This window comes from Trachypithecus francoisi, unplaced genomic scaffold (assembly GCF_009764315.1).
Source record: "Trachypithecus francoisi isolate TF-2019V2 unplaced genomic scaffold, Tfra_2.0 Lachesis_group5, whole genome shotgun sequence".
In the NCBI taxonomy this organism is placed as follows: Eukaryota; Metazoa; Chordata; class Mammalia; order Primates; family Cercopithecidae; genus Trachypithecus; species Trachypithecus francoisi.
The window spans coordinates 145,165,926-145,183,500 of record NW_022681470.1 but is presented as its reverse complement, the minus strand read 5'-3'; the positions used below and the strand labels follow the sequence as shown (position 1 = coordinate 145,183,500).

Here is a 17,575-nt window from a genome sequence, read left to right as displayed (position 1 = left end):
TAAAAAAAAATTAGCCAGGAGTGGTGGTAGGTGCCTGTAATCCCAGCCACTTGGGAGGCTGAGGCAGAGAACTGCTTGAACCCGAGAGGCGGAGGTTGCAGTGAGCTGAGATAGCGCCACTGCACTCCAGCCTGGGCGACAGAGCGAGACTCGTCTCAAAAACAAACACACAAACAAAAAAATGCAAATCTGATCTCATCCCTCTTGCTCTTCACTCTTCCGTGGCTCCCAGTGCTCTCAGGAAAAAGTCCAGGTTTCTGCCTGCAGCCCACAAGGCCTTGCTTGATCCATCCCATCACTTCCCCGCCTCCGTGTTGCCCATTCTCCCCTGGTTCCCTTCCCACACGGGCCCTCTCAAGATTCCTTAAATATACCGAACTCACTGCAGCCTCAGGACCTTTGCATGTGCTGTTTCTCCAACTTTGAACACCCTTCCTTCTTCCTCCATCTCACACCTGAAGTCTAGCTCCAATGTCCCCTCCTCCAGGAGGCCCTCCCTGCTCCTCTCCCCAAAGGCAGAGGATGAGGATATCTCTGGCCCAGTGCTGACCAAAGGGACTTAGAGGGTCACTGTCAGCTTGTCTCACCCCAGCCTGGGGCCGAGGCCTCTCAGGGGTCTAATCCAGTGGTGCCCAACCTAGGACCCTGGGCCTATCTGAGGAGTGAATGCAAGCCCTCTCTACCCATGCCTACCAAATGCTCCCAGTTCACTCCCATTGGTGGGCGCTGACCTGTTGCTGGGCGTGGAAAACACAGCCAGGACCACGGGCCGGCCCCCGAGGCTGACCACGCCTGTGACAGCCTGCAGCACGTTGAAGTAGAAGTGGGAGTCCCCGGGCACGGAGCAGTTGAGCCGCGCCTTCAGGAAGGACGTCCACTGCTTCTCCAGCACGCGGGGGGAGCCTCCCACGTCATTCTTGCACACTCGGGCCACGCGGGCCACCACCACCTGGCGTGACAGTGGACAGACGGAGGCCTGAGCTCTGTGTCCCAGGAAGGCCTGCTCACAGGCTGTGCCACCCGCCACCCAAGCCGGGATGGAAGAGTCTGACCCTGGCTCTGGCGGGACCCCGGCCAGTCACTGTTCCTCTCTGGGCACCGGCTTCCCTTGCAGAAATCCCCGGTGGGAATAGTCAGTGATGATAATAGCAACAGTGACAACCATAATCATCACTGCTTCCATGAAGAAATGTTTTATTCTCACATCTCTTACACTCTTCCTGAGGGCTGCCTACTGATATCCCCCCATTGTACATATGGGGAAACTGATAAGAGGCACGGATAAAAGGAAGTGACTGGCCAAGGTCACAACAGTAGTTAGTGGCAGTCTGTGCACTTCAGCACTGCCTGGTTCCCTGGATGGATAGATGAGTGGATGAACAGATGGATGGATGATTACAATAAAGGGATGAGTGGGTGGATGGATAAATGAATACATCTGAAAAAGGATGATAGATAATGAAGGAGATGATGACAGAGGACAAGGTAATTAGGCAGTTGGTAGATAAGTAGATGGATGGGTGGGTGGATGGATGAACAGATGAATAGAGAGAAGCTAGGTGAATGGATGGATGGATACATGGATAGGTGAATAAGTGGATGAATGAATGGATGGATAAGTGGATGGGTGGATGGATGGATGGGTGGGTGGGTGGATGGAAGGAAGGAAGGAAGGAAGGGAGGGTGAGTTGGGTGAATGGATGGTTGGATCAGTGAGTGGGTGGATAGATGGATGGGTGTGTGGGTGTATGGGCAGATAAATGGATGGATAGATGGGTGGGTGCATAGATGACGAGTGTGTGGATGAGATGGATGGATGCATGGGATGGAAGGGTGGATGGATGAATGGGTGGTGGATGGATTGGCAGATGGATGGACAGATGAATGATGGATGGATGGATGGGTGGTTGGATAGGTAGATTGATGAATGGATGGGTAGATGGATTGGCGGATGGATGGGATGGATGGATGGATGATGATGGATGGATGGATGGATGGATGGTGGATGGATGGATGTGTGGATGGATGGATGGATGGATGGGTGAGTTGGGTGGGTGGATGGTTGGATGGGTGAGTGGATGGATGGATGGATGGATGGATGGATGGATGGATGGATGTGTAGGTGGATGGGCAGATAAATGGATGAATAGATGGGTGGGTGCATAGATGATGAGTGGGTGGATGAGATGGATGGATGGATGGGATGGAAGGGTGGATGGATGAATGGATGGGTGGATGGATTGGTGGATGGATGGATGGATGGATGGATGGATTGATGGATGGATGGATGTGTGGATGGATGGATGGATGGATGAAAGGGTGAGTTGGGTGGGTAGATGGTTGGATGAGTGAGTGGATGGATGGTTGGATGAATGGATGGATGGATGGATTGGTGAGTTGGATGGGTGGATGGTAGGACGGGTGAGTGGATGGATGGATGAATGGATGGATGGATGGATGGGATGGAAGGGTGAATGGATGAATGGATGGGTGGATAGATTGGCAGATGGATGGATAGATGAATGATGGATGGATGGATGGGTGGTCGGATAGGTAGATGGATGAATGGATGGGTGGATGGATTGGCAGATGAATGGATGGATGAATGGATGGATGGATGGATGGACGGATGGATGAGTTGGGTGGGTGGATGGTTGGATGGGTGAGTGGATGGATGGATGGATGGATTGGTGAGTTGGGTGGGTGGATGGTTGGATGGGTGAGTGGATGGATGGATGGATGGATGGATGGATGGATGGTGTGTGGGTAGATGGGCAGATAAATGGATGGAGAGATAGGTGGGTGCATAGATGACGAGTGGGTGGATGAGAAGGATCGATGCATGGGATGGAAGGGTGGATGGATGAATGGATGGGTGGATGGATTGGCAGATGGATGGATAGATGAATGATGGATGGATGAGTGGCTGGACAGGTAGATGGACGAATGGATGGGTGGATGGATTGGCAGATGGATGGGATGGAGGGAGGGAGAGATGGATGGATGGATGGATGGATGGATGGATGGGTGGATGGGTAGATAAATGGATGGATGGGTGGGTGCATGGATGGGTGGATGGGATGGACAGATGGATGAATGGATGGGTGTGGCCGGGCGCGGTGGCTCAAGCCTGTAATCCCAGCACTTTGGGAGGCCGAGACGGGCGGATCACGAGGTCAGGAGATCGAGACCATCCTGGCTAATACGGTGAAACCCCGTCTCTACTAAAAAATACAAAAAACTAGCCGGGCGACGAGGCGGGCGCCTGTAGTCCCAGCTACTCAGGAGGCTGAGACAGGAGAATGGCGTGAACCCGGGAGGCGGAGCTTGCAGTGAGCTGAGAGCCGGCCACTGCACTCCAGCCTGGGTGGCAGAGCAAGACTCCGTCTCAAAAAAAAAAAAAAAAAAAAGAATGGATGGGTGAATGGACTGGCAGATGGATGGATAGATGATGGATAGATGGACGGACTGAGGGATGGACTCATGGACGGATAGGATGGAAGGGTGGTTGGATGAACTGATGGGTGGATGGATGCGTGGACAGATGGATGAGTGCATGGATGGATGGATGGGTAGTGGGTGGATTAGTAGATGGATTAATGGATTCATGAAAGTGTGGGTGGGCTGAAAAACAGGCAGATGGTTAAGTGGGAGGGTGAGCAGGTAGACGGATGGACAGGGGATGAAGGATGGATAAGTGATTGTGGCTGGGTGGGTGGACAGGTGAACAGCAACAGCACCAGGTGTATCTGACTTCCAACTCAAGTCCCTCGTCAGGACTGAGTGCTCCACAGCTGCTCTACAGATGTCTTCAGGCTCAGGGCCTGATCATGGCTGGAAGGGAGGCCCTGGGAACCAGAAATGGAGGGCAGGACCCTCTTGCCCCATGTCGGCATTCATGGATCCACCTCTGCCCCCCAACTTCGCATGATCAGAGCCTCTCCACTCCATGCCCCACTGCACTGGCCTCACCTTCTCCAGGTAGTTAAATTCCATCGCGATCTCCCGGAAGAAGAAGTAGACATGGCTGCCCCACTCCACCGCATGGACAAAGTAAGGCTCTGCAGGAGAGGAGGGGTCAGAACTCAGCCCCTGACATGACAAAGGGAATTTCTGGGGCTAAGAACTCACTGGATGGCCGGGCGCGGTGGCTCAAGCCTGTAATCCCAGCACTTTGGGAGGCCGAGACAGGCAGATCACGAGGTCAGGAGATCGAGACCATCCTGGCTAACACAGTGAAACCCCGTCTCTACTAAAAAATACAAAAAGCTAGCCGGGCGAGGTGGCGGGCGCCTGTAGTCCCAGCTACTCGGGAGGCTGAGGCAGGAGAATGGCGTAAACCCGGAGGCGGAGCTTGCAGTGAGCTGAGATCTGGCCACTGCACTCCAGCCCGGGTGACACAGCAAGACTCCGTCTCCAAAAAAAAAAAAAAAAAACAAGAACTCACTGGCTTTTATGGTGAAGGGGGGACCTAGGCTGGTTACCCAGGCAAAATGAAACAGACTCAGTTTGGTTTTCTGCAGGGGAAGGGAGGTCAGAAGAGCCTAAAATCGCTGTGTCTCTTGCTGCAAATGGTAACATCAACTATTTTTTGTTATCTTCCTCCCTCATGTGTTGAAGAGCTGAGTCCTGCTGTATCTTTTCTGTGGTTCCATTTTGGGCTTCTAAGCCACCCACTTCCAGCGAGTTCTACTTTAGATCCAACTAAACTTGTTCCTCTAGCTTTCCAGCCTTCAAAAAGGCCTGGAATTTCAGATTCCAAAGATGTGGTGGAAATCCTCCCACCAAGCTCCTCTGGGACTCTTATTCTGGTGGGGGGATTTGATGAATGTCAGGTTCTGGGCCCTGCCAGGTCTGGGCCCACTGCCCTTCCTGGTCTCACCTTTGAACCACTTGGAGTCGTGTTTCACGGTGCGCAGGGTGGGCCTGTCCCCGAGGCTGCGGTAGATGACAGCGTCAATGGCTAGGAAGTCGGTAACAGTAGCTGTGAAGAGCATCCCGTCTGGATGGGGTGGGTGGGGAAGGCAGGCAAGAGATGAGACCGCAGAGGCCAGGGGCTGGGTGGGTCGAAACTCGATTTTCTGAGACTGAGCCCTGAGCCTAGGGGAGCCCTGTCTCCAGGCTGAGCCCTGATCCCATGCAAGCCCCACCTCCAGCCAATCCCTGACCTTAACTGAGCCCCTGACCCTGGCTAAGCCCCAAGCCCCGCTGAGCCTCAATCCCAGCTGAGCCCCAAACCTGGGCTGAGAGTCTGCCCATGTCACAGCTGGGATGAGTGGTCATCCAGCTGCCTTCTAAACGACCCAGACGCTGGAGTAGAAAACACCAGGTCTTGCCTCTGGCTGGGGCTGATCAGATGGAGGTTGGGGGGGTACTTACCAGAGAAGAGGGCAACATTGGCGTGCTTGGGGTCGTACGGGCAGCGGGCCATACCGCTGATGCTGTCTCCCACGGGCTGCAGGGTGTCTATCTGCAGGGACCATGGGGGCTGAGTGACAGATCTCCTGGGCCCGCCTAGCAGCCTCTGGCTCCCTCAGCCCCCAACTCTAGGGAGAATCCTGGTCCACCATGAATTACTGTGTGACCCTGGCCACTCACTTAATCTCTCAGGACCTCAGTTTACTGATCTGTAAATGGGTTTAAGAGTCGATCTCTAGTTAGACCTGGCTCATTGTCTAAGTAGCTACAGCTTCCCTGGCCCCCTGTACAGGTCTCGTTTGGACAGCGGTGACTCCTCTTGAGCTCAGGGGCAGGAGGCAGGGAGAGTATATCCAGGAAGGCTTCCTGGAAGAGGTGACATGGCTTGGGGAAAAGTCATGGCCAGCGGAGGTCGCGAGCAGAGGCCTGGAGGTTGGACCTGGGGCGCAGGGAGTCTTAAGACTCACGCTGTAGTTGGCGCACACTGGGTTGAAGGCGTTGGAACCGCACACAAAGAGCGTGGACTCGTCCCGAAGGAGCAGCACCTTTACGAAGTTTCGACACTCGCCCTGGGGTGGGGACAGGAGGAAGTGGGGAGCGCGATGTGGGCGTGGTCATGGTCACAGGCGTGGCCAGAACCTGAGCTTTGTGGGTGGAGGGCCGGTCTGTGGTGTGCGTGGCCAAGTCTGGGGCCCTCCCTGGGGTGTGGTCAAGGCAGGGGCTGAACCTAGGGCTGGCTGGGGACACGGTGCGGCCCAGACAGGGTAACACTTTGTATCAGCAGTGCAAGCAAAGCCAGGATTGTGGGCATGGTCAGATGGTGGGCATAACCATGGCAACAGCAGAGTCCCAACCTGGGATGGAGAAGGAGAAGGATCCGCTCTGGGTGTGGTCGGGGCCAATTGGGGTGGGGCATGGGCGTGACCAGAACTAACTGGGGTGTGGTGGGCATGACTGGGGCCAGGTTGGGAGCATGGCCAGAGTTGGTGGGGTGGGCGTGGCCTGGGCTTATTGGGGCGGGCCAGGGGCGTGGTGGGGCGGGCAGGGCTGATAGGGGAGGGGTCGGGATGGGGACCTGATCGATTGGGTGGGATGTGAGCGATTGGCTGGGGTGTGAGCATGGCCTGGGCTGGTTGGAACGATAATGGGGGTGGTGGCAAGACTGACTGGGGCAGAGGTGTGGGCGTAGCCAGAACTATTTGGGGCGTGATTATGGCTAATTGTGGCTAGGTTGGGGGCCGGGCTAGGACCAATTGAGTGGGGACGTGGCCGTGGCCATGGTTGTTTGGGGATGTGGCCAGGGCTGGCGGTTGGGCGTGGCCAAGACTGACAGGGGGGTGGGTTGGGGCGTGGCCAGGGCTGGCAGAGTGGGCGTGGCCTGGCCTGATTTGGGCGGGGCATGGGTAACGCCAGGGCTGATTCGCGGGGGCCGGGACCGAACCAGGGCCCACTCACCTCCTGTTTGCCCTTCATCCGACACACGTTTATGTCGCTTGGATTCGATCTCCAGGTCAGCTTCTACAGACAGAGAGCTGGTGAGGGGGCACCGGGTCCCAGCAGCCCTAAGTGACCCTGTCATGCAGGGCCGAATTCACCCAGCCCCCCCGGTGCAGTGCCACGACCCCCTGGCCCTACCGCCTCCACTCCCACCTGTACCCCTTCCTCACCCTCTGGTACTGCAGCTCCATGGACGTGGGGGGCTCCAGCTCTACCCTGTAGAGGTTGTCCCTGGGGGAGGGGCATAGCTAGTGAGACATGGGGGCTCCACCGCTCTCTCCCATTCCATCCTTCCCACTGCCAATGTGCCGTGCACACGGGGGCACGCAGGCACATGCCAACGTCTCTGACACCAGCAACTCCAGCGCCGACCACACCCCTCCTAAGGGCCCCAGCAGGACTTCACACCCTGCCCTCCACCTCCTGCCCGACACGCCCCACGGGCTGCCCCCAACACCACGTCCCATGGCCTTAGGCCAGGTGCCCCATTCGGCGCCTCCCGGGCGCCCACCAGTCTCTCCCTCGTCACACCCATGCCAAGGAAGTCGCCCTGCTCAACATCATTGGTGACCTCGTGTGGTTAAGCCCAGTGGTCACTTCTCCATCCTCCTCATTCTCTCCAAAGCATCTGATCTGTCCGGTATCTCTCCTTCCTGGGATGCCCCTCGCTAGAAGCCCCGTCATCTCCCACTCGCTTCTCCCCACGACAGCTTCCACCTGGTCCAGCCTCATCATAGCCAGCCTGGAAAGCCCAGTACCCTCCACCCTGGTCCTCTGGCTTCCATTCTTGCCCCCTCCCAGAAGCAGCCACCAGAGGGCGCGTGTGAGCACCTGAGTCAGGTCCAGTCCTTCCTCTAACTACAACCCTCCGTGGCTCCCACGTTCCTCCGGGTCAAAGCCTAAGTCCTCCCAATGACCCAACAGGCTCTGCACGACTTGTCCCATCCCCTCCCTGCACTCCCCTCCTCTCTCTCTCCCCTCGCTCATTCTGCTTCAGTCACACAGGCCTCCTCGCTGTCCCCAGCAATACCTGTCCCCAATGAACAGAGTCCTGTTGACTCGCAGGACTCGCTGGATGTTGAGGTCTTCAGCACCTTCTGCGGGGGCGAGGCGTCCGGGTCCGCTGCCCACAAACACGGGATAGTGGTTCAGGTCTGAGGGAGGGGGTGGAGAAGGGGTGTGAGCAAGGGCTGGGGGTGAAGAGAGGCTGGCCCGAGGTCATGCCCCTTCTACGGGTGGCTCCTGAACTGGTTGAGTCCCCCAGTGGGGGCAGCAGACCCAACTGGGAACCCAGACACTCCCACGGGACTCCACCCCCCCTCCCCCGGCAAGACACCCCCAGACTCACAGTCCCTGGGGGCCACGCTGAGCGGCGGCGGCTCCTCAGGAAAGAGGCCGTGGGCGCCCCCCAGTAGCAGCAGCAGAAGTAGCAGGGCCGGGCGGGGAGGGGACGCTCGCGGGGTCTGCATGGCGAGGGCGAGGCGACAGGAGGTGACGCCTGCGGGTGAGGGGCGGCGAGGTGAGAGGCCTGCAGTCCGGCTCGCGGCCACAAGAGGGCGCGCGAGAGCCTCAGCCGCTCCTTCAAATCCCAGAAAAATTGCCCCCGGGGATAATAATTAATAATAACAATAATGGCAATAATAATAATAATGCACAGCACTGATTTAATTATCAGAACAGCTTTATGGTCACGTGTGCGTGAAAGCCCAGGAAACGACTTCAAACAAAAATGCATTCGGTAATTAAAAACTAATAATAATTATAATAGATACGAATATCCTAAAACACATATTTAAAAACGCAATCACAAAATACACGCATAAAAATCCTTAGAATTAAAACACAAAAATATTAAACTCAAAGGCAAAAAAAAAAGAGTCAAAGACATTTGGAATTTTATAAGCCACAAGCTGGCTGTGTGCTCTGTGGCTCACGCCTGTAATCCCAACACTTTGGGAGGCAGAGGTGGGAGGATCTCCAGAGGTCAGGAGTTCAAGACCAGCCTGCCTAACATAGCGAAACCCCGTCTCTAGAAAAAAAATACAAAAATTAGCCTGGCGTGGTGATATATGCCTGTAATCCCTGCTACTGGGGAGCTGAGGCAGGAGAATCCCTTGAACCCAGGAGGTGGAGGTTGCAGTGAGCCAAGATCGCACCATTGCATTCCAGCCTGGGCAACAGAGCAAGACTCCATCAAAAAAAAAAAAAAAAAAAGCCACAAGCTGGGTATGACAGTACTACATAACTACAGAATCACAGAATATTCCCCATGCCAAGGGGCTCTGCGAACCTGGGAGGTCTGACCTCCTTCTCAAGTCCAGCCTTTTCATCCTCTGCTTGCATACCTCCATGACAGGCACCTCACTACCTCTCAAGTGGGCCTGCTTCTCACTCCCATTCCAGGTAATTTTGCAGAAACTTCTAGGTGTGTGGAATGGAGGCCCCCTCCCACCCAGGTAATGACACGGAAGCAGAATTCAACCTCTGAGCCCCCGCCCTCCATGCCTGAAGGTCTCAGTTCAGGGCACCCCCTACCAGAAAGGGGTACAGTCCAGGTCCCGGAGCCCCGAATGAGGAGCTCAGCAGCCTCGTCCTTCTGGGAAGTACTGGGCAAGCTCCGTGCCCATTTCCCTGTCTGAGCAGCAGGGGTATCCCCCAGCCCTGCCCTGGCCTTGTGGCTCAGGGATTCTGAGCCCCCAGAGGTGAAGGTGATTGGAGACGATCGGCCCTGGAGTGCCTGCCTCCTCCAAAAACAGGAAGACCTTGCATAGAGCGGCTGGGTTTCCTCTCCACGACCCTGAGCTTCCAGGATTTGTGACTCAGCGAACACCCGGATTCCACGTGTGTTCAGGGCACGGCCCTGTTTCCTTCAGAGTTTCCTTCCCTGGCTCCTCCCCTACTCTACAGCCTCCTGTGGCTCCCAGGGACCCTGAGTCCAGGCCCCAGCCTCTCCCTGGGATTCAAGACCCCTGACCTCAGACTCCTCTTTGGCCTCCCCTCCCCTCATGTCAAGGGCTCTTCAAGCCCCTACCCCAGAACCTACCTAAGAGCCATGTCTGCCCTGTGCCTTTAAAAAAAAAAATGGCGGCCGGGCGCGGTGGCTCAAGCCTGTAATCCCAGCACTTTGGGAGGCCGAGGCGGGCGGATCACGAGGTCAGAAGATCGAGACCATCCTGGCTAACACGGTGAAACCCCGTCTCTACTAAAAAAAATACAAAAAACTAGCCGGGCGAGATGGCGGGCGCCTGTAATCCCAGCTACTCGGGAGGCTGAGGCAGGAGAATGGCGTAAACCCGGGAGGCGGAGCTTGCAGTGAGCTGAGATCTGGCCACTGCACTCCAGCTTGGGTGACAGAGCAAGACTCCGTCTCAAAAAAAAAAAAAAAAAAAAAATTAATTAATTAATTAAATTGAAAAATAAAATTTTAAAAAATGGCTAAAATACATATAACATAAAAGTCTTCTTAACCATTTTCATTATTATTATTATTATTATTTGAGACAGAGTCTTGCTCTGTCACCCCGGCTGGAGTGCAGTGGTGCCATCTCGGCTCACTGTAGCCTCTGCCTCCCGGGTTCAAGCAATTCTCACGCCTCAGCCTCCTGAGTAGCTGGGATCACAAGCGCCCGCCACCACGCCCGGCTAATTTTTGTATTTTTAGTAGAGATGGCGTTTTGCCATATTGGCCAGGCTGGTCTTGAACTCCTGACCTCAGGTGATCCGCCCTCCTCGGCCTCCCAAAGTGCTGGGATTACAGTTGTGAGCCACCACACCCGGCCGCCCTTAACCGTTTTTAAGTACACACAGTTCACTGGCATTAAGAACATCCACACAATTGTGCAACCATCACCACCACCCTCCCCAGAACTTTCTCAGCTTCCGAAACTGAAATTCTGTCCCCATTAAACACTCAGTCCTCACCCCCCCCACCCCCTGGCGCTTCCCATGCTACTGTCTCTGTGAACCTGATGACTCTTGGGACTTCCTAGAAGTGGAATCACAGTGTTTGTCCTTCCGTGTCTGGCTTCTCTCACTGAGCGTGATGGCCTCAAGATGCATCCACCCTGTGAACTGTGTCCGGGTTTCCTTCCCCTTTTTTTTTTTTTGAGACAGAGCCTTGCTCTGTCTCCCAGGCCGGAGTGTGGTGGCACGATCTCGGCTTACTGCAACCCCCACCTCTCGGGTTCAAGCGATTCTCCTTTCTCAGCCTCCCAGGTAGCTGGGACTCCAGGTGCAGGCCACTACGCCCGGCTAATTTTTTTTTTTTTTTTTGCATTTTTAGTACACACAGGGTTTCACCATGTTGGTCAGGCTGGTCTGGAACTCCTGACCTCAGGCAATCCACCCACCTCGGCCTCCCAAAGTGCTGGGATTACAGGTGTGAGCCACCATGCCCAGCCAGCCGCCTTCATTCTTTTTTTTTTTTTTTTTTTTTTTTGAGGCAGAGTTTTGCTCTGTCGCCCGGACTGGAGTGCGGTGGCCAGATCTCAGCTCACTGCAAGCTCCACCTCCCGGGTTTAGGCCATTCTCCTGCCTCAGCCTCCCGAGTAGCTGGGACTACAGGCTCCCGCCACTTCACCCGGCTAGTTTTTTTGTATTTTTAGTAGAGACGGGGTTTCACTGTGTTAGCCAGGATGGTCTCGATCTCCTGACCTCGTGATCCGCCCGTCTCGGCCTCCCAAAGTGCTGGGATTACAGGCTTGAGCCACCGCGCCCGGCCCATTCTTATTTTTTTGAGATGGAGTCTCGCTCTGTCACCCAGGCTGGAGTGCAGTGGCATGATCTTGGTTCACTGCAATCTCTGCCTCCCAGGTTCAAGCGATCCTCCCGCCTCAGCCTCCCGAGTACCTGAGACCACAGGCACGTGCCACCACGCCCAGCTAATTTTTGTATTTTTAGTACAGACGGAGTTTCACCATGTTGGCCAGGCTGGTGTCGAACTTCTGACCTCAGGTGATCCACCCGCCCTGGCCTCCCAAAGTGCGAGGATTACAGGTGTGAGCCACCGCGCCCGGCCACCTTCCGGTTTTTTGACAGTAGCCATCCTAACGGGTGTGACATGGTGTACCTTTCATCCTGTGTTTTATCAGAATAATATTTAATTCTAGAAACTGTTTCTTTAAACATTGTTTTAAGAGACAGGGTCTGGCTGTGTCGTCTAGGCTGGAGTACAGTAGCACAATCACCACTCACGACAGCCTTGAACTTCCGGGCTCAAGCGATCCTCCTGCCTCAACCTCCCAAGGAGCTGGGACCATAGGTGTGCACCACCATGCCTGGCTTTTTTTTGCGGGGGGCGGGGGGCGGGGGGAGGTGGACAGAGTCTTGCTCTGTCGCCCAGGCTGGGGTACAATGGTGTGATCTTGGCTCACTGCAACCTCTACCTCCCAGGTTCAAGCGATTCTCGTGTCTCAGCCTCCTGAGAACCTGGAATTACAGGTGCACACTGCCACACCCAGTTAATTTTTGTATTAATTTTGTAAAACTTTGGGAGGCCAAGGCAAGAGGATCGCTGGAGCTAATGAGTTTGAGACCAGCCTGGGCAATACAGCAAGACAACCCCCCACAATCTCTACAGAATAAAAGATTAACCAGGCGTGGTGGCACATGCCTGTTGTCCCAGCTACTTGCAAGGCTGAAGCAGGAGGATCGCTTGAGCCCAGGAGTTCAAGAATGCAATGAGTTAATATTGGGCCACTGTACTCCAGTCTGGGCGACCAAGTGAGATCCTGTCTCAAAATTAAAATAAAATAACATAATATAACATAACATAAACAACAACAACAACAACAACAACAAAAACTAGCAAACACAGAGCACTTGCTAGGTGCCAGGCACTATCATAAGTACTTAAATTTTTTTTTTTTTTTTTGAGACGGAGTCTCGCTCTGTCGCCCAGGCTGGAGTGCAGTGGCCAGATCTCAGCTCACTGCAAGCTCCGCCTCCTGGGTTTACGCCATTCTCCTGCCTCAGCCTCCCGAGTAGCTGGGACCACAGGCGCCCGCCACCTCGCCTGGCTAGTTTTTTGTATTTTTTAGTAGAGACGGGGTTTCACCATGTTAGCCAGGATGGTCTCGATCTCCTGACCTCGTGATCCGCCCGTCTCGGCCTCCCAAAGTGCTGGGATTACAGGCTTGAGCCACCGCACCCGGCCATAAGTACTTAAATTAACTCATTTAATCTTTATAACACTCCCAAGGGGTGAGTGCTCTTTTTTTTTTTTTTTTTTTTGAGACAGAGTCTTGCTCTGTCACCCAGGCTGGAGTGCAATGGCGTGATCTCGGCTCACTGCAACCTCGGCTTCCTGGGTTCAAGCAATTCTCCTGCCTCAGCCTCCCGAGTAGCTGGGATCACAAGCACCTGCCACCAGGCCCGGCTAATTTTTGTATTTTTAGTAGAGACGGCGTTTTGCCATATTGGCCAGGCTAGTCTTGAACTCCTGACCTCAGGTGATCCGCCCACCTCGGCCTCCCAAAGTGCTGGGATTACAGTTGTGAGCCACCGCACCCGGCCGCCCTTAACCGTTTTTAAGTACACACAGTTCACTGGCATTAAGAACATCCACACAATTGTGCAACCATCACCACCACCCTCCCCAGAACTTTCTCAGCTTCCGAAACTGAAATTCTGTCCCCATGAAACACTCAGTCCTCACCCCCTCCCCACCCCCTGGCACCTCCCATGCTACTGTCTCTGTGAACCTGATGACTCTTGGGACTTCCTAGAAGTGGAATCACAGTGTTTGTCCTTCCGTGTCTGGCTTCTCTCACTGAGCGTGATGGCCTCAAGATGCATCCACACTGTGAACTATGTCCGGGTTTCCTTCCCCTTTTTTTTTTTTTTTTTTGAGACAGAGCCTTGCTCTGTCTCCCAGGCCGGAGTGTGGTGGCACGATCTCGGCTTACTGCAACCCCCACCTCTCGGGTTCAAGCGATTCTCCTTTCTCAGCCTCCCAGTTAGCTGGGACTCCAGGTGCAGGCCACTACGCCTGGCTAATTTTTTTTTTTTTTTGCATTTTTAGTACACACAGGGTTTCACCATGTTGGTCAGGCTGGTCTTGAACTCCTGACCTCAGGCAATCCACCCACCTCGGCCTCCCAAAGTGCTGGGATTACAGGTGTGAGCCACCGTGCCCAGCCACCTTCATTCTTATTTTTTTGAGATGGAGTCTCGGTCTGTCACTCAGGCTGGAGTGCAGTGGCATGGTCTTGGTTCACCGCAATCTGTGCCTCCCGGGTTCAAGCAATCCTCCCGCCTCAGCCTCCCGAGTACCTGAGACCAAAGGCACGTGCCACCACACCCAGCTAATTTTTGTATTTTTAGTACAGATGGGGTTTCACCATGTTGGCCAGGCTGGTGTTGAACTCCTGACCTCAGGTGATCCACCCGCCTTGGCCTCCCAAAGTGCGAGGATTACAGGTGTGAGCCACCACGCCCAGCAACCTTCCGGTTTTTTGACAGTAGCCATCCTAACGGTGTGACATGGTGTGCCTTTCATCCTGTGTGGTTTTTTTTTGAGACGGAGTCTCACTCTGTCGCCCAGGCTGGAGTGCAGTGGTGCGATCTCGGCTTGCTGCAAGCTCCGCCTCCCAGGTTCACGCCATTCTCCTGCCTCAGCCTCCCGAGTAGCTGGGACTACAGGCGCCCGCCATCACCACGCCCGGCTAGTTTTTTGTATTTTTTAGTAGAGACGGGGTTTCACCGTGTTAGCCAGGATGGTCTCGATCTCCTGACCTTGTGATCCGCCCGCCTCGGCCACCCAAAGTGCTGGGATTACAGGTGTGAGGCACCGCGCCCAGCCTCATGTGTTTTATCAGAATAATATATAACTGTAGAAACTATTTCTTTAAACTATTCTTTAAACATTGTTTCAAGAAACAGGGTCTGGCTCTGTCGCCCAGGCTGGAGTACAGTGGCACAATCACCACCCACTGCAGCCTTGAGCTCCCGGACTCAAGCGATCCTCCTGCCTCAGCCTCTCCAGTAGCTGGGACCATAGATGTGCACCACCATGCCCGGCTTTTTTTTTTTTTTTTTGGTGGTGGTGGGGGAGGGGCGAGGACAGAGTCTCACTCTGTGGCCCAGGCTGGAGTGCAGTGGTTCACTATCGGCTCACTGCAACCTCCACCTCCCAGGTTCGAGCGATTCTCGTGTCTCAGCCTCCCAAGAAGCTAGGATTACAGGTGCGCACTGCCACGCCCGGTTAATTTTTTATTAATTTTGTAAAACACTTTGGGAGGCCAAAGCAAGAGGATTGCTTGAGCTCATGAGTTTGAGACCAGCCTGGGCAACATAGTGAGACACCCTCCCACAATTTCTACAGAAAATAAAAAATGAACCAGGCGTGTGAGCACATGCCTGTTAGTCCCAGCTGCTTTTGAGGCTGAAGCAGGAGGATCGCTTGAGCCCAGGAGTTCAAGAATGCAATGAGTTATGATTGGGCCACTGTACTCCAGTCTGGGAGAACAAGTGAGACCCTGTCTCAAAAAAATAAAGTAACAACAACAACAAAACACCTAGCAAACACAAAGCACTTGCTAGGTGCCAGGCACTGTCTTTTTTTTTTTTTTTTTTTTTTGAGACGGAGTCTCGCTCTGTCACCCAAGCTGGAGTGCACTGGCCAGATCTCAGCTCACTGCAAGCTCCGCCTCCCGGGCTCAAGCCATTCTCCTGCCTCAGCCTCCCGAGCAGCTGGGACTACAGGTGCCCGCCACCTCACCCGGCTAGTTGTTTGTATTTTTTAGTAGAGACGGGGTTTCACCGTGTTAGCCAGGATGGTCTCGATCTTCTGACCTTGTGATCCGCCTGCCTCGGCTTCCCAAAGTGCTGGGATTACAGGCTTGAGCCACGGCGCCCGGCCTCAGGCACTGTCTTAAGTACTTAAGTCATTTAATCTTCACATCACCCCCAAGGGGTGAGTGCTTTTTTTCTTCTTTTGGAGACTAGTCTCGCTCTGTTGCCCATGCTGGAGTACAGTGGTGCGATCTCGGCTCACTACAACCTTGGCTTCCCGGGTTCAAGCAATTCTCCTGCCTCAGCCTCCTGAGTAGCTGGGATTGCAGGTATGCACCACCACACCCAGCTAATTTTTGTATTTTTAGTAGTGACGGAGTTTCACCATGTTGCCTAGGCTGGTTTCGAACTCTTGGCCTCAAGTGATCCACCCTCCTCAGTCTCCTCTCAAGTGCTGGGATTACAGGCGTGACCCACCGCGCCCAGCCTAGTAAATTCTCTTAATAGGCCCCTTATACAGATAGAAACTGAGGCATAGAAAGGTAAAGTCATTTGCCCAAAGTCAGGGATCAGCGGAGCCCACGTTAGATCCTGCTCAATTTTCCTTTTTTTGATAACACACAACGGAACCCCAAATATTCACTGTGGGGAGTCCAGGCCACTTCACAACGAACCCCATCTACCTGGCCTCAGTTTACCCCCTCAATCTGGGGTTACCCAAGGCCTGTGCATCTCCCGCTACCCCCAAGGCCATCTGCTTCTCTCCATGAAACTCGAGGAGCCTCTGCCAGCAGCCGCTCGGCGCCTGCCTGCCCGGAAGCGGCCCCACCACCTGCCACGCTGCGGCTGCGGGACACCTGGTCACAGGGAGCCACGGGGCTGCCGATGGTGTGCAGGGTTCTCCGGGGCACCCGTGCACCCACACATCTGCGTGCCCCAGGGGTTGGGGGACTCCTGCCTGCAACCCTGGGGACTTGCATGTACGCTGTGGGGGAGCGTTGTTGCGGGAGAGGGGCCAGAAAGCAACAGCTCCCTCCTGGAGGCCCCCGGCTGTCACTCCAGCTCTGCAAACACGAGCCCACTATGCAGATGTGGAAACTGAGGCTCGGGGATGGAAATGTCCTCGGGGACCCCCTAGTTCAGCTCCTCTTCCTAGGAGCTCTGTCCTCTGGAGGCCCCCCGTGCCCCACACTCGCCAGCCTCACTCCCAACTTTCTGTCCCGCCCTGCACCCACCCTCCTCAACCGCCACCTCTCCGTCTCTCTTTTCCCTCCACTCACGCCCCTCTTGGGCGGCCCTGTGCACTCCTGGGGCTCTAAATCCTGTCTATACCTGATGACACGCACAGTCCTGACTCTAGCTGGGCCTCCTCCAGCTCCGGATTCGGGGTACAGCTGCCCCTCAGCAGCTCCAGGCACAGGACTCATGAAGTCTCACCCTGAGCCACGCTGGTCGCGACCCCAGAACCACACCGCCCCAGCTACTGCCGCCCCGTCACGGGTCTGAATTTCCTGGGGGAGCTCTCACCCCACCTTCTCTCCTCCAGGCCAGCGTGTCTGGGCTGTTCTTGGCCCCCGAGCTTCGGTGTAAAGTTTAGGATCCGGCTGTGAGTTCGAAGACAAACAAATAAAACAAAAACCCTAACGGGGTTCTCGCTGGAGTGGCGCTGAGGTTACCGATCCAATCGGGGTCAATGGATGGTCGATGTGCCTCTCCCTCGGCCCCACTTCTCCTGCGTCCTCCGTCTCAGCTGATGGCGTAGGCCACACCTGGAGCTCATCTCGACTTCCCCGCTACACCCCACTCCACCAGCCTCACAGCCAGCATCAGCCACTCCTGAGGCCTCTGCCTTCGAGTTTATGCAGAACTCTCACCGCTTCCCGTCCATACCGTGGCCACTCACATCCCCGCCTGCCTGGCCCAGCCC

At 54.9% G+C, this 17,575-nt stretch overlaps 1 protein-coding gene across 3 annotated transcripts in view; it reads right to left on the bottom strand.

Annotated features, from left to right (window-relative positions):
* SEMA6B (semaphorin 6B) overlaps positions 1-17,575 on the bottom strand; it is a 45,254-nt gene that overhangs the window by 12,418 nt on the left and 15,261 nt on the right. Inside the window, exons 1-10 of one of the 3 annotated variants that reach the window (XM_033196991.1) lie at positions 17,181-17,412; positions 8,264-8,413; positions 7,946-8,069; positions 7,086-7,146; positions 6,874-6,936; positions 5,886-5,987; positions 5,380-5,470; positions 4,883-5,002; positions 3,973-4,061; positions 732-949 (exon numbers count right to left, since the gene is read on the bottom strand). In XM_033196991.1, coding sequence (XP_033052882.1) covers positions 732-949; positions 3,973-4,061; positions 4,883-5,002; positions 5,380-5,470; positions 5,886-5,987; positions 6,874-6,936; positions 7,086-7,146; positions 7,946-8,069; positions 8,264-8,384 — 989 coding nt within the window. In that variant the 5' untranslated portion in view covers positions 8,385-8,413; positions 17,181-17,412. Of the gene's footprint in view, positions 1-731; positions 950-3,972; positions 4,062-4,882; positions 5,003-5,379; positions 5,471-5,885; positions 5,988-6,873; positions 6,937-7,085; positions 7,147-7,945; positions 8,070-8,263; positions 8,414-9,450; positions 9,725-17,180; positions 17,413-17,575 lie in introns of those variants that run through there. The other 2 variants (XM_033196989.1, XM_033196990.1) reach the window with 2 other exon arrangements.